Source organism: Gigantopelta aegis, chromosome 15 (assembly GCF_016097555.1).
Source record: "Gigantopelta aegis isolate Gae_Host chromosome 15, Gae_host_genome, whole genome shotgun sequence".
Lineage (NCBI taxonomy): Eukaryota > Metazoa > Mollusca > Gastropoda > Neomphalida > Peltospiridae > Gigantopelta > Gigantopelta aegis.
The window spans coordinates 25,976,241-26,003,373 of record NC_054713.1 but is presented as its reverse complement, the minus strand read 5'-3'; the positions used below and the strand labels follow the sequence as shown (position 1 = coordinate 26,003,373).

The 27,133-nt window shown below is 34.8% G+C and overlaps 1 protein-coding gene and 1 long non-coding RNA gene across 2 annotated transcripts; both read left to right on the top strand.

Moving 5' to 3' along the window:
- The first annotated feature begins 1,848 nt into the window (after positions 1-1,848).
- On the top strand, positions 1,849-25,690 carry LOC121390079 (39S ribosomal protein L20, mitochondrial-like). Its single transcript, XM_041521789.1, has 5 exons — positions 1,849-2,077; positions 16,254-16,364; positions 20,448-20,525; positions 23,197-23,262; positions 25,150-25,690. Exons 1-5 carry the CDS (start codon positions 1,991-1,993, stop codon positions 25,276-25,278), a joined length of 471 nt encoding a protein of 156 aa, XP_041377723.1. The 5' UTR covers positions 1,849-1,990; the 3' UTR covers positions 25,279-25,690.
- Positions 7,166-12,034, top strand: LOC121390080. Its single transcript, XR_005960159.1, has 3 exons — positions 7,166-7,867; positions 9,840-9,890; positions 11,917-12,034. It is a non-coding gene; the product is annotated as an uncharacterized LOC121390080 (long non-coding RNA).
- Positions 25,691-27,133: the final 1,443 nt, after the last annotated feature.

Below are 27,133 nucleotides of genomic sequence, written 5' to 3'. Positions count from 1 at the left end.
TTGACCCTACCTTTAAGCAAAAATGATTGTGCCACAATGTTTTTTGTCGGTGCAGGCACATACCCATCTCCTTGCATAAGCAATTTTTTAAATACATTTTTCGGGGAACATGTCTCGACCCCTCATCCTAAACTTCGCTCGCCTCCATGTAGACCCCCCTCTCCATACTAAAATCCCTGCACACGCGTCTGCAATGGTACTGTGTACGGAGCTCCGTAACCCCTCCCCCCCCAAAAAAAAAAACCCCAACAACAACAAACAAACAACAAATTAAACAACAAAATAACCCTCGCTCCCTCCTCCTCCTCGCTTGCCCAATCCCCTGCTTCAATCTGATTAAAATTAGTTCTATTTGTCTACCTTAAAGGGACAATCAACTCAAACAAGAGCCTTGTGTTGGAAAGATGCATACCCGGACCACACTTTAACAAATGAAAAACGCGTAATTTTAGAGTTAATAAAAAACATGATTATTCCTGATAACTGGAGGCAGCCATTTTGTTTCGTGTTTTTTTTTTTTGTGACGTCCGATGGTATAGCTTGGGCCGAAGTGACGTCAGCTCCGTTTGCTTCAATAGAACGAAATGGAGTTATAGTATTTTTCTCTTTTAGAAAATCCAAAGAAAAAAATACATATTATTAGGCCTATTGGTAGGGTACGTTCGAGCAAAAACCACCACTCACGATACCCAAGTGATAATTTTCTTTTCTTTGGGACTACGTAATTGGTCAGTTTGGTGATTTTAGATGGGAAAGTCTACTTAATCAAGGGTTTTACAGAATTACTTACAGTAATAAAGTACATGGATTAATTTATGTACAATACATAATACAGTTATTTCAACACTTTGACAATGGTGGTTTATTTTATATTGAAAACTAATATATAATTGTTGCTGACTTACTGGGATGGCTATTATTACAGAACATTGCGATGCATTCGCAAAAATCAGGTATGTTTTGTTTCTTCACTTCGAAGACTAATTCCTGACGTGACACGTTAGGTATTACGTAACCACCAACTCGCCAGAGGGCGTATTCACTGAGATGGTACAAAATGGCTGCGCCCGTTATATATAATAGCCGTCACATTTAACCGTTTTATTAATTAACTATACGATTATACTTGTTGATATTAAGCAATAATGTGCATTATATATCGTTGAATATGCATACCAGGCCAAATGCCTTAATTGTCCCCTCCTTTAATACACAACATAATGTCCTGCGTTACTAGAAAATGAAACCTTGTCTATTTGTTCACTAATTGTACGTTGATTACAAATGTGTCAATAAAATTTACCTCATTGACCTCATTAATGTACATCTAATTTGTAGTTAACAAATTTCGAACGTAAAAATATGGCTTGTGCCCCCTCCCTAATATATATTATCTGCAGGTATTTAAAAATATTATAGAGAGGTTTCCAATCTAATTAAAATTATCTCCACTATTACATGTGGATCTAACAGCAGCCGGTTGGAGCTCATGTCCACCAATCAAAATCTTACTTGCAGAATCATGCCAGTGATTTGAAAATAATCGTGGTTCAATTAAAATGTTTTGGGCGATACAATAGCGAGGTTCGGTATTCCAAATTAATGTAATTGTCATTTATAATCCATATTTAAAGAAATAAGGCCCACTAAATCTGTGATTGAGTGCCTTTAATAATCCAAATATGAGCAAATGAAGAAGTGAATCCGTTCGGTAGCAAAGGCTGCGAAGCAAAGGATACTAGGTTATGCGGCGAAATTCATTGCAATACTGGTTGGAAAATAACAGACTCAACCAATCGAATCGCTGATCGGCAGTCAATGCGGATGACTGGAAAAAGTCAGTGATTGCTGGCTGCTAATTTTCTTAGTCACGTTAGTGGCTGGTAGTTTGAGCTTGGTGCCAAGATTTACTTTTTTTAAAATACAAATGTTGTAGCGTGAGCATTGAGTAAACAGTTTGGTAAATTTATAGACATCCAAAGTCAGGAAGATGGTGTTTTTAACTGTAGCTTGTATGATAAGGAGTGGGGGACCTCCTAGATACTGGAAACGTGCTATGTATAGACGTCTTGCGTGGGTACGTGATCTTGTGTTTTTCAGACGATTCGTCCCCGACCCTAAACGTATCGGCCCCTGTCAATTTCGTCACCATAACTCTTAGTCTAGCCTGGGTTATTTCTCGATTTAGCATATGTGGTAGGACTTTCCTTTGGCAGTGTCACATATAAAGAACATTATTAATACTTATAATAAATAGTTATTGTCCGAACCAAATTGTTAACAACTACGAAAAATTACTCTCCTACCTTTAATTGCCGTTGGATTTCCCCCAAAGTTTGTCCAGACAGAAATCTTGAAAAAACCACTACAATGACACAGTTTCCACATACCAGATGATAACTATGTCACCTATATCGACTTCGCTGAAAGCGCATAGGGCAAAAAGCATGTAATTTTGTGCTAGCTGCCATTTTGACTTTTTATGGAATATTCTCCAAGAGGGGTGAAAGGATAGGACTTAATCTAACAACGTCATAACATGTTATGATATAAAAGCAAACGTGATGACGTCATATTATTTATTATTATTATTATTATTTTAATGATAACACTAGAGATCATCGATTTCATATTAATTGTGTCACATACTTTGGAGGCTTTCACCCCTCTTGCAGAGTATTCCATAAACAAGCAACATGGCAGACGGCAGAAAACTGCATGTATTTTTCCCAATGCAATCTCAGCAAAGGCGATATCGGCGACATCGTTGCAGTCTCGTGTGTGGAATCTGTATATTTGTAGTGGGTTTTTTACGATTTGTGTCTGGACAAACTTTGGAGGAAATCTAACGGCAATTAAAGGTAGGAGAGTCATTTTTTGTAGTTGTTAACAATTCGGTTCGGACAATAGGATTAGTGACAGTGCCAAAGGAAAGTCCGACTCCTTCCATATTGTTTGATGTTTCTTTAGAGGCATGTTAAACTCTGTGTGTGTGTGTGTGTGTTTCTTTTCTTAGAGGGGAGGGGTTGTTGTCTTTCCACGATTTGGATGGATCATGAGTCAGTCTGGGCACCGATGATATAATCACTAATTTAATTAATATATAGAGCACTTTAGTTTTACACATATAGCCTAAACCACATCATCAATACCATCCTCAGTGGTTAGGCCATCGGTTTACAAGCTGGTAGGTAGGCCTACTGGGTTCGGATCCCAGTCGAGGCATGGGATTTTTAATCCAGATGCCGACTCCAAACCCTGAGTGAGTGCTCCGCAAGGCTCAATGGGTAGGTGTAAACCACTTGCACCGACCATTGATCCATAACTGGTTCAGCAAAGGCAGGGTTTTTGCCAGAGGGTAAAACGGGTATGGCGCCATGCCCAAATTTTATTATTTTTAAGATAACTTTTTCACAAAATTAATTACTCTATCATTAATGTATGATTTTCTTAACCCTAACCCTAAACTTAAAGTTACATTCTCTGGTCACCATATTATAACATCATGTACAAATGTAAAATACAAGCTCAAATGCCCTTTTAAAAAAGTCGTGTGTTCGCTATGAACGGATATCGTCAAAAGTATACGCTTGATTCGTTGCCTGTGCCGCCATAGCTCGGCAAAGCACAAACGACAGCCTGTTAACACGTGCGTTTGCCGATTTCAAATTGTAGGGTTCGTCTAAAAAAATTAAAAGAGAAATCTTGCACTGTAAGAAGAACGTTCGGTTGAGAATACGGTACAGAGTCTTTAGTTAAAACCAGTTTGATCTTGACAACGTATTATCGACAGTCGTACCTTCCTATTTCAGAATTGATATTTTATAAAGTGTTAGTAGAACTTTCAAAGTTTAGTTTGTATACTAGTAACACATTACAGTGTTCAAGATAAAAAAATTGGGGGCAGTATCCCAGTTGAATACTAACATTTCCAAATCTGGTATCCCACTTGAGAATTTAGTATCCCACTTAAATGAAAGTCATAAATAACATCATAACAATCTTGGACGACAATGTTCTTGTTCCCAGTCTATTGCTACACCGCAATCAAAATCGCGGAATTTGTGATATTCGCAATCAAACGGAATTGGCAAAAAGATTTGCTTCATCTATTTTTGAGTAATATTGACATAAATTAATATTTAGCAGTAATCTATAAGCGTTTCTGACATTACTAATAAACCTACCTGTATCAATTTTCTGCAGATGTGGAATAAATACCTCAAATAAAATTTGAAGTGAGAAAACATCCAATAAAGTAAACACAATAGCGACTTAGCGGTTCCCAGTCTATTGCTACGCCACTATTGCTCCAGTGTAGCATTAGACTGGGTACAAGTTGGTGGTGGTGGGGGGGGGGGGGGGGGGTATTGTTATGGCATAGCATTAGACTGGGTACGAGCTCAAAAATACTTTTACTTAACTTACCAGTAAATGACGACTTACATTGTTTTAGTGAAAACTAAAAATGCAAGATTAAAAAAACAAAAAAAACATTATATGGCATCCCGATGGGATACTGGGTTTTTGAAGTCTGGTATCCAAAATTAAAATTTGGTATCCCTGGGATATCGGGATACTGTTAATCTCGAACACTGCATTAATCATGTATATATTTTTAAAATAAAATATACTAAAGTAGACAATGAACGTTTTCACTTCTTAATTTTACGTGTTAGAATCGACAAATTCAAATAAATATTATTTCATTCGGAAAGGGTAAAGTTGGGGGTTGGGTTGTTTAACGACATCAAAGATAAAGCATATTGATTTAATAATCATCCGACCCCATACAACCGTAAATAAAATGTATTGAGTGCGTCATTAAATAAAACACATCCTATCCTTCCTTCCATCTGCTGTTGGATGTCTAACATTTGGTAATTTTGACATAATCTTAGAAAGGAATCGGGTGCATGTGCAGGGAGAGGGTATTGAGGTCGAAACCCTTACTTGCCCATGCTTAAAAAAAATGAAATGTATTTTTTGGGGGAGCATGGCCCCATATAAACTTCACTTGACACAGTCTATAACCCCAACCCTTGGAAACCCGCTACATTTTTTTTTAGCAAGGGATCGTTTATATGTACCATCCCACAGACAGGATGTCACATACCATGGTCTTTTTGTATACCCGCCGATGGGGATCGATCCTAGACTGACCGCACATTTCCAAAAAACACCTTTTTAGGTCTAAGTAATGAATAAAAATAACATATAGTCTTGAAAAATGTTACGTAGAGCGTTACGTAATTAGTAACACCCCCTTACATGTAATACATATGCCAACAGCTGGCCACTGTCAAAATTTCAAGGCAAATCCCCCACTCACCGACCCCTGGAAAGGCGTACGTTGTACCATACCTTTATGGATATAAATATGTTTTGGAGATATGAGACGACCCCTCAATCAAGACAGTTAAAAAAATTTTAAAAATTGCGAAATCTCACGTGATCTCTTGTTGGGGAATTCTATACTTGTGATAAGCCAATGAAAATCGAGATTGGTATGAGCCTATCAAAAGTGTCCCACTTTCAAAATACTGGCTTTGTTTTTGACCTGGATAAGCCAGCATAGTGAAACCAATGCGGAGTGCGGCGTCATATATGCACCAAACGTAATTGGATTTTCTGTTCTATATGCTTAAATAATAAAAATATTCCAGGGAATGTAGTTTTAACCCATTTTTATTATGGGGGATGCTCCCCATACCCCTGTTGATTGTGGTTGCATTTACTTATACGCCACTTATAAGTTACCTATATATTGGTATAAGTGAAGTATCAGTGTGTATAAGTATAAGTGAAAAAAATGGTTCATTGATACTTCACTGATACTCCACATATATTTCACCTATAAGTGGTTTATCAGTGGTATAAGTGAACTGGAATTAAGACATTTTTTGTTTGTTTCTATAAGTGAAATATAAGTGAACAATTAGTTTGGAGATAGTCCTTTTGCAAAGGAAATGATGTGTTCCAAATGAAACGAAGTCCAAAACATTTTCATGGTTATTTTTTAAAAATTCATAACTTCTCACAGGATTTATCGAATTCATTGGGAGCAGTGGCTAAACAACCAAACATACATGTAGCAGATTTAGATAGTATTTACGATAATTAAAAAAAAAAAAAAAAAAAAAAAAATGTTGGGGTGAAAGTGAGGGGGTAGTATGGGATAATTACAAGATATATTGATACATATGGTTATATATGATTAAAACAGGATCATCTTGTAATTATCCCATACTACCTCCTCACTTTCAATAGACTCCCCCAGGTGATCCCCATTAGAATGTTTATCGATCACAGTATGGATTTATTTTAGAGGGTGGGGGGCTAAAAACGAAATATTACAGGGTAGGCTACCACTCACATCTCATATATATATATATATATATATATATATATATATATATATATATATATATGCTATCTAATATAATATATATAATATATAATTTCAATAATAATATAATTATAATTTCAATTAAATAATAAAATAAATAGTTTAAAAAAAATAAAGTCAACAAAAATTGTTTTTAAAAAAAATCATAATTATTGTTAATTTGTTGTTATTATAATAATACAGACACACACACTACATATGGCAGTTGTCTCACACCCACACCACCACACTTTTTTTTTTTTTTTTTACCAGATAGTGTGAAAATAGGCACAAAAACCAAATTAAAATGAATTGATATTACTATAACAGATTGTGCCCCCCCCCCCCCCCCCCCCCCCCCCCTTCCTTTCAGGTATCATTACTTTTGGTCTATTATTTATTAAGATTGATTTTGTTTTGGGTTTTTTAATCTGAATTTTCACACACATAATAATAAAAATGTTAGTTTTTTTGTTAAATCACAAGGAAGAAAAATAAAGTAAGCTGGTGTATCACTCCCATCCCTGGTCCTCACAAATCCATTTATAGAAACTACAATCCATAGGCAAATTTTTTTTTTTTTTTTTTTTTTTTGGGGTGTGTGGGCGAATTCTTCGTGATGGGATCATCACAACAACAAAAAAATACCCACACCTTTAGGTAACGTTATCTATATTCGCTAGAAAAAATATGAGCTTTGGTATTAAAAAAAAGAAGGAAAAAAAAGGTGATGCCATACGCACCTCTCCCACCCCCCCCCCCCCCCCCCCCCCCCCCCCCCCACCCCCATGCGTACGGAACTGTGTTATGTCGCATACATAATCCGACTAGATCTGTTTTAATATGTATTTGCAAACGTAATTACTTTCATTTATAATATAATAAAGACAGTATAAAATTATGCATAACACTGGCTCTTGAAAATGTTTAGTGAAATCTTTACACAGGAATCTGTACATTTAAATTCTATTTATTTATAATTCAATTAATTGGAATCTGGATAATAATTACGTTGTGTTTTGTTATTACATTGTTTATTTCATTATATGCAGAGTAATCATTTATAATGCTTAATAGACAGAAGGCCACAAAGGCGCTAGATTAGTACATAATTATGATAATAATAATAATAATAATAATTATTATTATTATTATAAGTCTGTGTCGTCTTAAAAGACGAACGAAGGTTAAAAGCGATAATATGATTGGTCGGTTCCTAAACAGTCATACCTGGGATTTGATTGGCTTAGAGATAACAACAGGAAAAAACGCGCCATTTGCAGTTTGCCAAAATAAATTTAATAATAAATAATGACAAAACATTGTGTATTTTGCATTATGAATTGGATTTGAGATCGTTTTGATTGAGCAGAAACAATCACAGTTTATTACCGAATAATTGGCTATGGTGGAAAATGAAGAACTTCGATCAAGTTTCGGATGTCCTACTATTTTCGTCACGTTTGGAAGGAAAAAAAGGTAAACATGATTTTACTATTTTCTTACTTATTCTAGACACCTTTAATATATAGGCCTAAGTTGACATCTTTAACTGTATTTGTTCTAATATTGTATGATGTTTGATGACAATCGAACGAATGTAACGTGTTCTACATGATGCAACATTGGGTCATGACACAGAAAATTTCCAAAATGGCCGATCAAGGCATATTTTTCGGGGGCAATTTAAATACACATAGATCACATTGACATCATAAATAATACATTTAAATGCAAAATAAATATTTTAAGATGCCAAATTGATGCATTTATTACAGAAAAAGTGTTGTTATTTCACCGATGGGTACAGATTTTTACAACGATAGTAATGCTTTTTTGGGGTGATTTAGGTCACATGACCAGTTTCACGTACTCTGATAGGTCAGCAGTCTTTGTTTACAAATTAATTTAGTTTTAATTTGTTTAATTTATTTAAAGTATCACAAGTAGCAGTCATGTTTCATTTTACTTAGTAATATATATTGTTTTTGGGTACCATATGTTTCGGTCCCCAAACCAGTTCGCCCCCAGTCAGTTCACCCCCAACTATGAGGGTTCGCCCCCTCCCCTAATATTATGTTGGGTAATAAAAATGATTTTGGCTTAGGTAATTGGTTGTTTGGCAAGTCTTCCTTATCCCCCCCCCCCCCCCCCCCCCCCCCCCCCCCCCCCCCCCCCCCCCCCCCACCCCCCCCCCCCCCCCCACCACCACCAACAAATTATAAAAATATTTGTTAGAATCAATGTACGGTTAGAGATAGTTATTGATCTTTTTTTAAAGCTTATAAAACATTTTGTTTTATAATTTTAAGCAACATAATGTGTACCGGTATATTTCATAATCCTTTCTGGTGATCAGGCTTGGGATCACAAAGTCATGCATTCATGTTTTTTTCGTACATGTACAAAATTAATTATTTGAAAGTAAAATTTGGTTTGGGCTACAATAAACCTCAATTGTTTAGGGTACCAGACGTTTCTCCCCCAAATCGGATGTCAGTTCGCCCCCACAAAGGTACCAGTTCACCCCCATAAAGATTTATATGTATTAATTAATTAATTAAACTGGTGATTATGTCAAATGTGCCCGGACTGACTCAGGATCCAACCAAATTGTGGAAAGATGACAATCCCTCCCCTCTAAGAAAAGAAACACACACACACACACGCGCGCGCACACACACGGTTTAACATGCCTCTAAAGAAAAATACAGTAATTGTTTAAAAGTAACAAATAATTGGGATTTGGGGGCGAACTGGTACATGGAGGGAACAGGCCAAACTGGGGGCCAAACGTCATGGATTCATTGTCTATACAAAAAGTAAATTTGTTTTCTTTAAAGACACCACTAGAGCACATTGATTTATTAATCATTGGCTATTGGATGTCAAACAGGTAATTTTGACATATAATTTTTGAGAGGGAACATGCTAAAAATTAATTAGTAGCAATGTATTTTTATCTATGCACCATCCCACAACAGGATACCACTTACCAAGATGAAATACATACGAAATCGTGCAACAATTGCCAATCGATGCATACTTATTGTTTGCTGAGAATATATATAAAATTAAAATATTTATACCATTTATATTTTGTGTTACCTGTTTACTCCTCTGTTCACTTCACCCCCAACTGTCGGTATGGATGCCCCCAAATATTTACAACACATCTTTGTTTGCATTTTGTATTTATATTATAAAAATTGTTTCATATTACTTTGACTGGGGTATGGTATCAAGCCTTTTCGCCCCATGCCAGTTAATTTCTTTTCAAAACGCTTGTCTTCTCTTTTGAAAAAAACTCTTAAACTGACACAGGAAAATTCTTGGATAGGATATTGACATACCTTTGTGGATGGATTGGTTTGCATGAGGATGAAATGGACATTTATTTTGATTACAAGAAACACAAGTTATATATATATTTTTTATTTTATTTTTCCAGAAAAATCGTCAGCACATTCTGGTCATCATATTATGGAAATATTTGTGACTGGTATGTATTTAACAAACAATAATCTTGTTTTAAGATGCATGACTTGATGTGTAAGAGGTGGTCGTTCAATGTCATAAGCCATTATACATAATTATTCAGAAATGTTTGATTATACCAGATCACTTGGAAATTAACTTTAACATGTGTTATCAGGTTAGTAGAAAATGCAATCTCTGCATGACAGTTAGTTGGTAATTTTTAAAACATCTATTTCAGGATAATAACTTTTACACTTTCCTTAACATTAGAAATTTTTTTTTTTTTCAATTCTTCCTTGTCCGCCCATATTCTTGAGTGAGCATCTTGAATTAAACATTTTAATAATAAAAAATAACTTCCAGTTTACATTTGAACAGCATCTGACATCACATGTATGGTCACTGACAAGCATACAGGGCTTTTTCTCGTTCTAACCAGTGCACCACAACTGGACAAAGACTGTGGTATGTGCTTTCCTGTCTGTGGTAAAGTGCATATAAAAGACCCTTTGCTGCATTAGAAAAGCTGTAGCTGACTACGAGTCAGAATTACCAAATGTTTGACATCCAATAGCCGATGATTAATTAATCATTAATTAAGCGAGAAGAAACCTGCTACAATTTTCCATTAGTAGCAAGGGATCTTTTATATGCACTATCCCACAGACAGGATAGCACATACCACAGCCTTCGATATACCAGTCATGGAACAAGAAAAGCCCTAAGGGTCCATCGACAGGGATCGATCATGGGTCAACCGTGCATCAATCGAGCGCTTTACCCCTATAGCTTGAAAGGAGTTGCATGCAGTTCTATGATGTACATGTATAGAGGCACTGATTTTCCGCGATCGCGGAATCGCGGAAATACCTATCTGAAACAGAATTCCCAATTTTTTTCCAACACATTATTTAACTTTAGCGCATTTGATTAATTAAAATTTATTTTTCGAACTAGAAACTATGGACACCGACATCTGCCTGTGCTACGCTACGACACTAGTACCTTTGTATGTTACGTCAAATGTTTAATGTAGAGTATCTAGACGTTTTACCAGTCGTGTTTTCTTCGCTTATTCCCGACGATTTAACGGGGAAAAACGAACATTGTGAGCTAAAATTGTCCGATATTTACTCAAGTGAAAGATATATTATGTTATGTTTGCTTATTAATTTTTAACATTTGCGGCATTGCCATATTTCCGATCTCACAAAGGAATGCCATAATTGCATATTGTATGCCAGGCTTTGTTCAAAATAAATTATACAAGGGAAGTGGTTTATAGTGTGATCGTTTGTAATTATTTTCCCGATCATATCGTAAAGAAAACCGAAAATGTCCGAAGTCTGTCTCGTGGGGTATTCGTGGTTAAATTTAAACCAAAAATAAATACAAACTACTGACATGTTTTGCCTCATTGCATATTTATTTATTTTATACCAGCAATTAATTGCGGTGTGTGTGTGTGTGTGTGTGTGTGTGTGAAACAAACACAGAATTTGTTTAATACTGAAACGGAAAAAAAAAAAAAAAAACGGAATTTGTAACATTATGAAACGGAAAAGGGAAAAATCTGAAACGGAAAATCAGTGCCTCTACATGTAGTTGACATGTACAAACTAATACATGTAGACAAATGTATGTTTTTTTTTTTTTTTAAATTCCAGTCCAACACCCTTTATCTTTTTGTAATAGTTTATATTTTGTAGGCCTGAAAATTGGTACAGATTCTTTTGATTCAAATATATATCATGTATTTTATTTTTTGATTTCTTCATAATTAAAATTAAAGGTCAACATTGAATATTTCAAAGTCTGTTTTATCCTTGAGATTTGATTGATACCAGGTAAAAAAGTAAACTTGAAAATTTAACTGAAAATTAGTTTGTTTTCTCTTGAAATTTTGATTCCCCACACCTGAAACTTGGTATGCTATGATTCTCTAGGGTAGTCTTTTTAAAACTAACAGAAAGAACTAAATGTTTACATTAATAATAAACAATAGCTAATTACATAGCAGATCTATCCAGACTACATTTGTTTTTCAGAATCCCATCTGAATGTTGGATGACATATATCAAGATGACACTGAACAGGACATAACTGAGGAAAATGGATGTGAGATAATCCAATCTAACAGTTGGAAATAAATATATATAGTATTTATAAAATATTTGTTTGCATATACTGTTCAGATATATTAGTGAGTCAGAATGAAACATCACTTTGTTTGTTAAGACTATTGTGCTTCAATTTTTATGTTTTGTGGACAGCTAGTTTACAGATAGGGTGTGTAAGCGGTGGCATTAATACAGCAATTGCCCGAGAATATTGAAATTTGGCCTCCAAGGACAGATTGCTGCCTATTTTCATTTGTTTAATGATTAGTTCATCACCAACTGCTGGATGTAAAAAATTAAATTGATAATTAATTCTGACCCATAGTCTTCAGAGGAAGCTCTCTACATGTTTCAAAAGCAGCAAGTCATCTTTTATATGATCAGGACAGAACATACCACAGCCTTTGATATTCACTTATATTTCACTTATACTTCACTTATACAGCGTTTTTGTAAAATATCAGTGAATCACTTATACTTCACCTATACTTTACTTATACAGCAGTTTCTGTGAAGTATCAGTGAATCACTTATACTTCACTTATACAGCGTTTTTGTAAAATATCAGTGAATCACTTATACTTCACTTATATTTCACTTATAGTCTTCTTTTTTTTAAATATCAGTGAATCACTTATACTTCACTTATACAGCAATGTTTGTAAATATCAGTGAATCACTTATACTTCACTTATACTTTACTTATACAGCAGTTTCTGTTAAATATCAGTGAATCACTTATACTTCACTTATACAGCAATGTTTGTAAATATCAGTGAATCACTTATACTTCACTTATATTTCACTTATACAGCATTTTTGTAAAATATCAGTGAATCACTTATACTTCACTTATACTTTACTTATACAGCAGTTTCTGTTAAATATCAGTGAATCACTTATACTTCACTTATAAGTCACTTATATATATCTAATACTTCTGTGTTAAATATAAGCGAATGACTTACACTTCACTTATATATATGGTTAACACTTCACCTATATGTCACATATACTTTGTATAAGTGATACCTCATTTGCATACAAAATCCTAATCGTTTACTTATAAGTCACTTATACTTGAAAAGTATTAACGACTTATACTTCACTTATAAGTGAAAAATATAAGTCATTTCGGTATTAGTACCACGCTACTGTTCCTCATTATAGTAAAAACTGAATATTAATTTATAAGATTTATATAAATTTGTCTTAGGTACACAAACCACGAATGATGATGTAACATAACCTGTAAGTGTAATGCCGTAAATGTACTAATTAATTTTTTTAATTTCTTGTTAATGTTCTTAACATTTTTGATTAAAAGAGATATTTTGTAAAAATATTTATTAATCATAATAATATTTAAACTTTAAAAAGAAATATATACACACTTTTTTTCTTTTTTTTAAATTAATTTTTTTCTTTTTTTTAAAGCCAAGATCTATGGTTAACAAGTATATATGACATTATGTAGTGTTCATATAACTTATTGTAATAATGTTTACAACAACCTTGCGATTTTAGGTTAAATTGTGTGAAGTTAAAAAATCTCCTGTTTTTTGACAAAATCTCCTGCTTTTTCAACACACACGTCCTGCTTTCTCTTGACTAAAGGTTGACAGGTCTGAGGCGAACTGGTACCTTTGTGGGGGAAAACTGGTTAAGCACGTGGGGGCGAACTGACATCCTATTTGGGGGCGAACGGATTGGGGGCGAAACGTCTGGTACCAGTAATTTTTACTTTTAAATGTTCTTACATTTCCCAAACAGATATCTGTTACATGAGATGTGAATTTTATTGCAGGTTTGTAGAATATTTTGAGGAAGAATATAGCAAAAGCATAAATGTAGAGTTCAAATAGCATAATGGGTTCTTTTTTTCAATATCAATATAGGTCCATATAAGCAACTGAAAAGCTACATTTAAGCATTCTATAGTGATACTTTGTTTAAGTAGGTCTTTATACAAGTGAAACAAAATGCAAGAGAAAACAGGAAATTGCTTGAAGTGAAAAGAACTATACTTTGGGTTTGTTTTCACGTGTAGGTAAAATAAAAAATGACAATAATCATATCATGATACACTTTTATTTTACTTTATGTTAATGACTGCTTGAACCTTTAAAAATTTAACACGGAAGACAAGTTTTGCCTGTATATATGTCAAATCTATGACAGTTAATAAAGTTTAGTAGTTTTATTGTCTTGATCAGAGATTCAGAGTTGTTCATTAACACAATTGTCAGTTTCTAAGTGAATAAAATAAAACAAGTTGTGATGTATCTATATTCATCAAACTGCTTACCATATGGTTGGGGTTGGGTATGACTATAAGGTAGTGCATAACTTATTTGAGTAGATCATGATGAATCGACCGTGGACAACTTATCCTCAGAAATTGTTAAAATGTAAATGTCACCAAACTGATAATAATATTCAACAATAAAATTAATATCTGTTCATGTTTCACAGTGCTTGCTCGATGCGCGGTCGGTTTGGGATCGATCCCTGTCAGTGGGCCCATTCCCAAACAAAAATTGCAAGCTTATTAAATAGCTGTTTTGAGCTAGTATTTGGAACCTTTTTACAACCATGCGACTAGCTTGTTGCAAGCTTTTCTTGCATGCTTGCAACTAGGTTGTAGCAAGCTTGCCACATGCTTGTGAATACCTTGCAGCAAGCTTGCGCAAGCATGCAGCAAGCTTGCAAAATGAAAACATGCTTGCGGGAAGCTAGCGAGATGAAGATACACATGCAGCAAGCATGCAGCTAGCTTGCACAAGCATGCAGCAATTATTTAAGCTTGCAAAATGAAGATATGCTTGCGGGAAGCTTACAGAATTACTGTCTACCTTACGCGAGCTAAATGTTAGCTTGCAAATAGCTTGCATTGCTTGTAGAACCTTGTAACAAGGTTGTAACTACCTTGCGACAACCTTGCCGCAAGCATGCATTTTTGTTGGATTGGGCTATTTTTTGTTCCAACCAGTGCACCACAACGTATATCAAAGGCCGTGGTATGTACTACCCTGTCTGTGGGATGGTGCATATAAAAGATCCCTTGCTGCTAATCGAAAAGAGTAGCCCATGAAGTGGCGACAGCGGGTTTCATCTATCAATATCTGTGTGGTCCTTAACCATATGTTTGACACCTCATAACCTTAAATAAAATGTGTTGAGTGCATCATTAAATAGAAACATTTCCTTCCTTAAGTCATTAATTTTTTTAATATTTTTAGGAAGTTGCTTCACTCTTTCCCAACACTTCAGTTCTTTACTATTATCATATAACATTGGATCCAAGTGTTGAAAAGTAATAGGGACGTCATTGAAATAAATCCAATAGTCAAATTAAAGATAAATCTGTTTATTTTGTGCCAATGATTTTTTTCAATAATTTCAAAATTGCATGTAGCTATACATGTATATACCCCCCAAAGTCAACAATGAAGTGGAATGTTTATAAATCTATACATTAGGCTGTACATTCACTATGATGTTTATAAATCTATACATTAGGCTGTACATTCATTATGATGTTTATAAATCTATACATTAGGCTGTACATTCACTATGATGTTTATGAATCTATACATTAGGCTGTACATTCACTATGATGTAGGTTGCAGGGTTTGTAACTGGTTTGATGGGACTTTTATTTACGATAATCATGGAACATAAATTTAAATGGTTCCAACATATAGTAATAGTAATAAGTGAAGGACCTACCTGTATCATATACTAGGGCTGGCCAAGATTAAAACTTCTTTGCAAACAACCACACGCGCTGTAACCATATTTTTAGGTGGACGATAAAACTGCTTCTGAGATGAAATTAAGATAAATTAATATGTTTGAGACATGAAAGATTGTAACAAAAAGCACATTTTCTTCAATTGTACAAACACACTATAATTTGTTACTGTCAGAATTTCATACGAATCTTATTTTATTTTCAATACTTAGCTACAGGTTTTTGTTTATCAACAAATATAATTGTAGACCTTTAAAATGCACACAATGTAATAGGATGAGGTTGTGAAGGTAGGTGACAAAAACTGGTTATTGGTGTATCTTGGTTATGTCACGATATCTGCAACAAGCATTTCTAAGCATTCATTTGATATAAGCACATCAATTTTTTGCAGCTTAACCTTATAAGTTGTTGGTAGGCATGTACATGTGCACAATCAAATACAGTGTTGAGATGATATTGGGTAACCATCGTGCTCTTACTGACTCACTGATAATTTTCATTGCAGCATTACTTTGGGCGAAAACGGAACTGTTATGGTATTTCAATCAGATACGTTCGCCGAGCTTTACGCTACTCAAGTCAGGCCCGTGTCCTCAAGAAGAAACAAATGAAAAAGGTAATTAAATTTGTTTATATTATTTTAAACAATATTTATTCCATCTTTTACATAGCGGGGGATTGGTCAACAGGCATTTATAGCCTATATTAGGACCTTCCCCCACAAATATAGAACAGATACATTCATGTATAAACAAGATGACGATCAATGGTACATGTAACGCATACATGTACACAACTGATAGAAGTACATGTAATAACAACAGCTGTGGTTAAAAAAAAGTTATTTGACAAGAAACAAGTATTTGACGTAATACATACATTTATATATATATATGTCTTAAGACTTCGGGATCATTTGCCATATATGATCAAACACAATCAGAAGGTAAGCCCACAATAGGTATTATTGGACATGCACTTACATAATAAACTGGCCAAAATGTCAATTCAGTAGTTACCATTTTTGGATATGTATGTGATAATTGTTTGCATTTTATTTTGTATGAAATATTAATTGTATTCTATAACAACTTTGTATTTTAGCTGTAATATTTAACAGATCCTATCCAACACTGATTATATTAATTTACATGTAGCATGTTTTTCCTATAAACAGTTAGATATGTAGCTAGTGAGAATTTCCCCGTCACTAGAATGCTGGACTCTTACACACAGTCCTTGGTTCGATTCCCTCTGATATTCGATGTTGATTTATCCATTGCATTTGGACTGATTGTGTTCTTAACACTGGAATACAGTAATTATAACCGGTCAGACCTGTAACAGTGTGTTCATATTAATGCCTAGATGATACTATACTATAATATTATCTATTTTTGTGTTTTATTTGTGGTAGGTGGGTGAGAGTGGTATTGTACGTAGGTTAACGACTTTATCTTGTGAAGGTAAGAATGAGGAATTTTGCAAAGCTTGCTGAGTGTTATTCCCCATTCGGCCTGAACAGGATGAAGCTGATATCCGACATCATTAACTGGTTACTATCGTTATCCTGTACTCCATCAAACCATTATTCTTGTTGATTTTTGCTACATTGTGTGATTACATTAAACTTTGTAAATCAAGTGTACAGTTTTTTTGCATGTTTTTGGATATGACCTGCATAGGTACATCCAGTTATCCTGATCAGTCAATGCAAATTATAGTGGTTGTAGGATTATAAATGTTTTATCCTGCAAATACTACATATGATGACTAGATTTTAGGTGACTGATAAAAAAATATAGGTCGACCACGTGACAAAAGCCTGACTCAAGTTTTTTCAGACTAGATTTTCAATAACATACATGTACTCATTAAATCATTCATTTCAGTACAGTATATTTCATATTCTAATACAACTTTCATATAAGCTTTTTTTCCATTGGTTAATGTTCGTGATAAATCGGACGATAGATGTATGCTGTCGTGGGCAATTAACTCATCCAATATGCTGTCATTTAGCCTCATGTGTGGTGTTTTCATTAGTATATTAACACAAGATGTTTATTGTCCTGTTTTAGTTGTGGTAGGTGATAGTATTAACACAAGATGTTTGTTGTCCTGTTTTAGTTGTGGTAGGTGATATTAACACAAGATGTTTATTGTCCTGTTTTAGTTGTGGTAGGTGATAGTATTAACACAAGATGTTTATTGTCCTGTTTTAGTTGTGGTAGGTGATAGTATTAACACAAGGTGTTTATTGTCCTGTTTTAGTTGTGGTAGGTGATAGTATTAACACAAGGTGTTTATTGTCCTGTTTTAGTTGTGGTAGGTGATAGTATTAACACAAGGTGTTTATTGTCCTGTTTTAGTTGTGGTAGGTGATAGTATTAACACAAGATGTTTATTGTCCTGTTTTAGTTGTGGTAGGTGATAGTATTAACACAAGATGTTTATTGTCCTGTTTTAGTTGTGGTAGGTGATAGTATTAACACAAGAAGATGTGGTAGGTGATAGTTTATTGTCCTGTTTTAGTTGTGGTAGGTGATAGTATTAACACAAGATGTTTGTTGTCCTGTTTTAGTTGTGGTAGGTGATATTAACACAAGATGTTTATTGTCCTGTTTTAGTTGTGGTAGGTGATAGTATTAACACAAGATGTTTATTGTCCTGTTTTAGTTGTGGTAGGTGATAGTATTAACACAAGATGTTTATTGTCCTGTTTTAGTTGTGGTAGGTGATAGTATTAACACAAGATGTTTATTGTCCTGTTTTAGTTGTGGTAGGTGATAGTATTAAAGGAAGGGACAATTAAAGGGACATTCCCGAGTTTGCTTCATTGTAAAATGTTTCCGACTAATAAAATATTTCTACGATTAAACTTACATATTAAATATATTTTGTTGTTTAGAATATTAGTGTCTGTATATTCAATGTGTTTCTGGTCGTCTTAATATTTGTAAGAAGCCCAAACTGGATTTTGTTTTCAAATAATTTCGTACGTACGAAAAAATATGTTTTAGGAAATATAATGAAAATTAACCTAGTATAAATATTAGAACGATCAGAAACACGTTTAATATACAGCCACTGATATTCTAAACAAGAAAATATATTTAATATGTAAGTTTAATCGTAGAAATATTTTATTAGTCGATAACATCTTAAAACATTGCAGCAAACTCAGGAATGTCCCTTTAAGGCATTTGGCCTGTTATGCATATTCAACGATATATAATGCACATTATTGCTTAATATCAACAAGTATAATCTTATAGTTAATTAATAAAACGGTTAAATGTGACAGCTATTACGGTATATATATAACGGGCACAGCCATTTTGTATCATCCCAGTGAATACATAATACCTAACATGTCACATCAGGAATTAGTCTTCGAACTGAAGAAACAAAACATACCTGATTTTTGTGGATGCATCGCAATATTCTGTAATAGTAGTCATCCCAGTAAGCCAGCAATAATTATATATAATTTTTAATACAAAATAAACCACCATTGTCAAAGTGTTGAAATACCTGTATTATGTTTTGTACATAAATTAACCCATGTACTGAAATAATAATCGGAGTGTTTTCTTAGTTAATTGGTCTTTTCTTTCCGTGGCCTGTACCTGTGGTTCCTGATTGGCAGGTGTATATTTAGACAGTCCCCAGACACTGTGTCTAGACACACTAAAAAGACGTGCCTCTTTTATTAAGATCACAGGGTAATTGTGTGTTAACCGCACGGACACCCCTCTAATCGTAATTGATCAGCCGTCCTGTTTTATTACTGTAAGTAATTCTGTAAAACCCTTGATTAAGTAGACTGACCAAAACTGACCAATTAGGTAGTCCCAAAGAAAAGAAAATTATCACTTGGGTATCGTGAGTGGTCGTTTTCCAATAGGCATAATAATATGCATTTTTTTCTTTGGATTTTCTAAAAGAGAAAAATACTACAACTCCATTTCGTTCTATTCATGCAAATTGAAATATATTTAGTTAAATAGTTTATTATACTATCAAGTCATTTATGTTGTTTTACAAGTCAGGTTGATGAAAGGAAAGCGCCTTGTCGTAAATTAGAATGTTTGTTTACACTGGGTCTGTACATAGAGGACATGGACGGAGCTGACGTCACTTCGCCCCAATAAGCTATACAAGTATAAGCTATACCACTGGACGTCACAAAAACGAAACAAAATGGCTTCCCCCAGTTAGCAGGAATAATCATGTTTTTTTATTAACTCATTTTTTAAAGTGTCAGTATGAGTTGGTGGTCCGGGTATGCATCTTTCCAACACATAAAGCTCTTGTCTGAGTTTACTCTACCTTTAACACAAGATGTTTTAGTTGTGGTAGGTGATAGTATTAAAACAAGATGTTTATTGTTGTGTTTTAGTTGTGGTAGGTGATAGTATTAACACAAGATGTTTATTGTTGTGTTTTAGTTGTGGTAGGTGATAGTATTAATACAAGATGTTTATTGTCCTGTTTTAGTTGTGGTAGGTGATAGTATTAACACAAGATGTTTGTTGTCCTGTTTTAGTTGTGGTAGGTGATAGTATTAACACAAGATGTTTATTGTTGTGTTTTAATTGTGGTAGGTGATAGTATTAATACAAGATGTTTGTTGTCCTGTTTTAGTTGTGGTAGGTAATAGTATTAACACAAGATGTTTATTGTCCTGTTTTAGTTGTGGGAGACTAGGATCTCGGCCGCCTGTCAGGAACATGGTGTTCTGTACGACAACTTTATGACGACTCTTGCACAGGTGAGATACGAACTGTAACAACCTTCCACAATGATGCTTACATGGATGTGCCCGAGAAGAGAGAGTGTGTCTGTTATTCCTGAGATGTATTAGTGTCACTCAACATGGGTACATAGCAGCTTTATGTTGTTTGAAATAATCTCTATTATAATAGAAATATTGTACATCTTGCATCATTTGCAAAAGCCAGTTGGATTGAATTATTACATGTACAGGTATGCATGACAAATGTTTTTGCTGAAGGCAATCCATCTAATTTAAATAATGGCTTCCCTGTAGCAGACCAGCTGATTTTGAATGCAGCACAGCATGTTTAAGCTGCCAGTTAATAAAGAATCATTTTTCATTTCCCGGAGGTTCAAACAGTAACTACATGTAGTCTAAAAACAATAGGGACACAGTAATAGAGCATGTATGCACAAGCTTGAAAGATAAACAACAAACAAAAAACAACTTGCATCATGTTTTACTAGGTGTGCAACTGACCCTTGCCCCTCAGCTACATGTACAGTTCTGTAATGATGAAAATATTTGTTTAGCTTCTAAATTGCATTGTGGTATATTTAAGGTAGGTTTTGTATTACCGGTCTACTTAGATATACAAAAGTGGAGGTCCAGCGCCACCTTCCAGGATCAGATGGCCCTGATTTGACATTTATAATACATGTGTAGACAAATAGCATGCACACTAATATTCTGCAATTAAGCCAATCACCAGGGGTTTTGTTTCAGTATGTTGCACAAAATATGCATCCTTCAGTAGCCTATATTCAAAGGTAAAGTTTAAACACAATATATACAGGAAGCAAAACTAGTAGAAAATACAGATTTGCCTTGTTTGTGGGCGTGTGTATATCCATATTTAGGTCCTATGTATGTGTTCATAATTTAAGTTCAAATGATCAAGTTAACAAAGTCTGTGTGAAAGCCTGCAAATGTAGGCCTACCTACCATCATATGTCATCTTAGTCTATGAACAAATAAACAAAATACTATTTTACTGAATCTATAACAGATTTAATAGTAATTTTTACTGTACATTTTACCTGTTTGGCCATAATTAAGGTATGTAGGTAGATAGGTGAATAAAATATTAACAGACCATTAAAAAAATGGACTTGTTCCACCAAATCTTTTTCGTAATTTAAGGACAATCCAAAAATAAAAAGAGAAAGGAGAATTTTGTCTTGAAGTGGGGAAGTCAATCTTCCAGTGCTTCTAGGACAGGCTGGTGCAGGTAGAGACAAAACACGAACAACCATGGCATTCTACAAAATGGCCATCATGTGAGTCGCCGAAGCAGTTTGACTAAAAGCAGCCACAAAATGATGTTAAGTCAAGGAATCATGCTAGAAAAGAATGCAGGCTGTCGAAGGGAGAAACGCCTTTGCATTCAATCAGTCCCAATAGCCGCATTCATCCCAGTGAAAAACTCCATTTCATTGACAGAGACAACAAAATGGAGGACTCCCAAATTGAGCACAAGAAAAGTACCAGGCATACGAGTGCAGGAAATTGCGCATGGGGGTCTGTATTGTGGTGAGCAAAGATTTTAGGGGGATCGGGTTATGCTACCCTAGAAAATATATTGAAAGAAAATTTGCATGGAGCAGGAGATGGTTTTGATCCCTGACACACACCTGAGTTCATTCAATGGCAGAGGTGAAACTAAAACATATAGGAACCTAATGTTTGGACAAATACTATTAACTATATGGACAAAACCTCTTAACTATGTATGATAATATATCTGGTCGACCATGCATGGGGGTGGGGGTGCTGTAGGCCACTATAGGGTGCATTGTTCAATTGGCACTATATCAGAAAATCTTCAGTGACCCAAATAGTATGTGCATGCAAAGTGTCACAATTCTATCACAAAATGCACAATCCTGTTGTTATCTGCCTCACTATCCAATGCATGGTTACAGGTGTGCGAAAATGACAAAGTTATGAAAACTCTATTATTTTACGCAATGTCTCATCTGGGAGGGCAAAGCCAGACAAATATTGAGCAGCAACAGGTAAACCCAGGATTTGCCTGTACATCCGATAAAAACTTCCGCTTTGTTTTTACTGTTGCTTAAACACTGACATAGGTAGGATTTTTTTATTTTATTGTGGTGGTGACCACTGGCATAGCAAGACGGAGGGCCATGGCCCCCACCAACACACTTCTTTCATCCCTCCACCTTTTATATTTAACACTCCATAACATGACAATGTGGTTGCTCCCTCTCCAATGTGCACCACAATTACCACCCCCCCCCCCCCCCCACCACCACCACCACCACCCCCCAGCCGCCAAATTAACAATCCTGGCTATGCCAGTGGTAGCGGCATTCACTCAAACAAAACCCCAGCCTAGTAAATTCACAGATTATAAGATACAAGGATGCAAAGAGAAAAATGATGTGATTGAGGGACCTAGTCCCCCTCCTACCTCTGGCTACACATCTATGCTTGGGATTCTTTCCCTCATCCCAAGCAGTACTCCACTCCTTTTCTGGTATGTCAAATGCCATGGTTTGTGCTGTCCTGTGTTAACCGAGAGTTGACTGTATATATATAATTATATACTTTAGATTGTTTGTTCCATGTACAATGAAAACCGCTTAATGAGAGTTGACAGTATTATATATAATTATATACTTTTGTTTGTTTGTTTCAGTCAAATATTGCATTAAACAGAAAAGTCCTGGCCGACATTGCAATATATGAACCAAGGTCTTTTCAGGTGAGAAGTATTTTTTGTTCATAGCATGTTAAGAACACTTAAATTATACCACATTCCAGCCTCCATTAAACATTGTTTTGGTCAATAAATTCAGTTTGGCTTGATATAAAAATGGAAAAAATAGATTGGACATAACAAGAATATACTAAATTTATATGTAACTTATTAAAGTATTGGTCAAGCTATATCAAAAAAGCAGCAATACCTACATGTATCTGTAGTTTTGTTGTTGTTTTTTCATCATGCCAAACTGAAATTATTGACAAAAACAACAACAATAACTTTAAATAGAGACTGGGATGGATATAAGTCCTTGAATATTTGTTGGCACAGCAACTCATATGACATGTTTATTTACACACTAAAAAATTAACATCAAAAATATAGTATAAGTTCAGGTAAATGTTGTCAACTTACAAAGTTTCTTAAATTTACACTAGGGCTTCTAGATTATGATAGCTCCACTCCATTGGCTAGTGATATTCAATTTTGGGCTAATAAATAACTACTATTGCCATGCCCGACGGCTAGTGAAAAAAAAAAAGAAGCGTTAAATTGAAGTCAATTCAGTTTAGTCTATTTTGTAAATATGAATATCCTGCCCCCCCCCCTCTCTCCCCCCCCCCCACCACACACACACACACACACTCAACGTTAGTGTTGTTAAGCTCTATCTCCCTCTTTCAGTGACATCCAATTATTACTATTATTTAGTAAAATTGTATTACCTTAAGTAAAGTAGGGCTAGTGAGTTTTTAGTTGTGGCTAGTAAGTGTTTTAAATCACTGATCCCATGGCTAGTAGAGTGTATAAACATAATAGAAGCCCTGCTCTTTATGTAGTTTGTAAATGTGGAAACATGGATCCATAATGCTTTGAGCCAATCTTGACATCACTGGGGAAATAAAATTGCCAATCATTCCCACATGAAATCATCAATACCTCCTAGTGTGGGAAAAAGGAATAACATTTAAAAATATGTACACACTGATACATACATGTACATATAAAAACTAAAACTAAAATGTCATATTTGCCAAATACAGTGTACATATATCATGGTGGTGGTATTTGTATATCCATCTTTATCCACGAATGTAGAACAGTAAACATTATAAACAATTAAAAAATGTTGATCAGATTGGCAAACAAAATTAAATTGTGCAATACAAATAACAGGAAAAATACAAAACGGAATTAAAAACATAATTTTAATTTTAACTCCCCATATACATTGTATGTATAAAAAGTAGAAGTATTCAGTACCTTTCCCAGAAATAATAGATGACATGCTTTGGGCATTTGACAACATTGGCCAATTATTTGGAGCACTTCAGACAGATTAATAACATTGCTGATTAGGCCATTTTGACCGCTCCTGTCTCTAGATTATAACCTGTGTGGCCATTCCATTCACCTCCACCACACAGAAATAGAGATTTAAATTATTTTTAATTTTCAAGCCAACAGTTTACTTTTAAAGTTAAAGGATACAGTCAACAATAAATACATTAAATTTTGGAGATTATTTCTGTATATTTTGTCATTTGAAGTCAGTGTTTGAACTTCATGTAATTTTACACATGCCTCTTACCATGTGAACAGTGTTAGATACTGTGTGATCCAACTCCACACCAGTGTCCAGCACACTTCAGTGGAGACAGGACACTGATTGCAAACTCTCCATTCATTGTTTTAATACATTGCTAGTGTTGTCAGCAAGAACAGTGTTCTTGTTATCAACCATTTAATCTCATGACTGGCTCCATGATACACAATGTTCAGTGGATTGATACTGTTGTTTTGTAGGAGTTTATGTTAAACATTTTACACAATTGAAAATCAGTCTTGGAAGAAGTTACTTTCCACTTATGTTATATTTTTCAGAGTCTGTGTCAATTTTCCAAGATGAAATCCCGGGAAATTGGGCTCGGAGCTGCCACTCTAGAATGTCCATCTGGAATTATAACACGGGATATGCTTCTTGAAGAGAAAACAAAGAAACAATACAAATAGTTCTAAACCTTTTGAAAGAAATGCACTCATGAAGTGTGCATCAAATGTGGACATCAAAATGTGCTGTGTTACTGTAAACTAACATGAAATGGTGCTGTTGATTGGCATACAGACATTGTGTAGGAATGAATGTATGTGGGTGTGGGTAATTTTTGGCATGCTTCCATCAGTGAACTGTTCAAGCACGCCTGTTGTGGGCTCAACCTATGACTTCGCCAGACAGGGAAAAATATGAATAAATGTAAAGTAACCAGTATATACTGTGTGTGTGTGCGCTCTTGCGTGCATGTGTGTGCGCTTGTGTGCATGTGTGTGTGTTTACTTCTAATATACATACATTATATGATAAAGAAATTTGAAAGTGCTTTTTAGTGGATGTTTCATTTTCACCAGATAAAAGTTTTTGAGAAAATTCTAGTTATTGTTTAGTAGTGATAATAAAAAACAAACCCACTAGTTAGGATTGTCATAGTTCTGTTGGTGTTTCTTACAAGCATTCAGTCACTGATGTAGTGAGCTTTATTTCTCTAAATATGAATTATAAATGGAAATTACATTCATTTAGAATACCAAACATCGCTATTGTATCAATCAAAATTTTAATTGAACCACGATCGAGGGAATTCCATGACGTGTGCTTCATTTAAACATTTTGGAACTCTCTTTGTGAAAAGTCAAAATGTACGGCAAAACCCACTCGTAGTAATGAGGCTGTATATACGACAGCCCTGTAACCTACTCATGAATTTTATATAAATAACTGCCGTGTATAGAGACTTAGCAAATGAAGACCGACATGTAACGTGGTATTTTGACTCCCGTAGAAAACTGATATACTTTTCTACGGCAAAAGAGTCCGTTTTCTACAGTAAAAAAATGACTCCCTGCTGAAAAACCTGTAATACTATGACTCCCCATACGTTGTAAACTGAACCCCATAGAATGACTCCTGTTCAAATTATAGAAAATCTTCTTACTGGGATCTTTGCAAGTTTCTACTTCAGTTATTATACTTTAATTTGCAGTCAATTGTCTCTGTAACAGCCATTGAAGGACCTTAAAAGTGGACTCTATGAGCAAGATGCCCGTAAACAGTTCAAAATAGATGCAGATATTGTATGAAACTATAGAACATGCCTGATCTGTCCATTATAGGCAGGTGGTTATGTGCGATTCCAAAAGTACGTGTTCCAATCTACTCCCACCCCGTATTTTTTCCAACACGGAAGTCCAACATGCGAATTAGAACATGCTTTTTACAAGTATGATTATCAACTACTTTTTACAAGTCTTATTTTTCCATCATATATTGTTTATGCAATTAGACCCTCCTGCTCCATTGCATTTTATAAAAAACCAAAAAAAACCTCCCCAAAACAACAAAACCAAATAATACTTGTATAAAAATGTATGTGTGGATGTGGGGTGGGTGGGGTGCATGTTTGTGTGTGTGTGGGGGGAGGGGGGGTAGCAAGTGTTATCTTTCTATCATTGTATATTGTTTATGCGATTAGACCCTCATGCTCCATTAAATTTTATCAAAAAAATAAATAAAAAAATACTACTCGGTTACTTTTATGAATACATTTTATTTGAGTGGTTTGCCATCCCCTGAGTTCGACCCTGTATATAACTACCCATTAATCGTATTGCGTATGCGATTATTTTAATTGATGTCAGCATTTCAAAAGACCATGGGATATTTTAGAAATTAAACAGATGCGGTACATCTGTATCAGTTTCATTTGATGCATTTGATCTGATCCATGATTTAACTCCTCCCTCTCTCTCTCTCCTCCTGTCCCTCTTTCTCTGTTCGTTCATCCGTCCATCCGTCTCTCTCCTTCACTCTCAA

Bases quoted from the DNA above. Each gene is read 5' to 3' on its own strand.
- LOC121390079 (XM_041521789.1), top strand. From the start codon at position 1,991: ATGGTGTTTTTAACTGTAGCTTGTATGATAAGGAGTGGGGGACCTCCT. The intron at 16,365-20,447 runs GTAATTAAATTT...GTCCTGTTTTAG, and splicing joins AGAAGAAACAAATGAAAAAG to TTGTGGGAGACTAGGATCTC. The intron at 23,263-25,149 runs GTGAGAAGTATT...TATATTTTTCAG, and splicing joins ATGAACCAAGGTCTTTTCAG to AGTCTGTGTCAATTTTCCAA.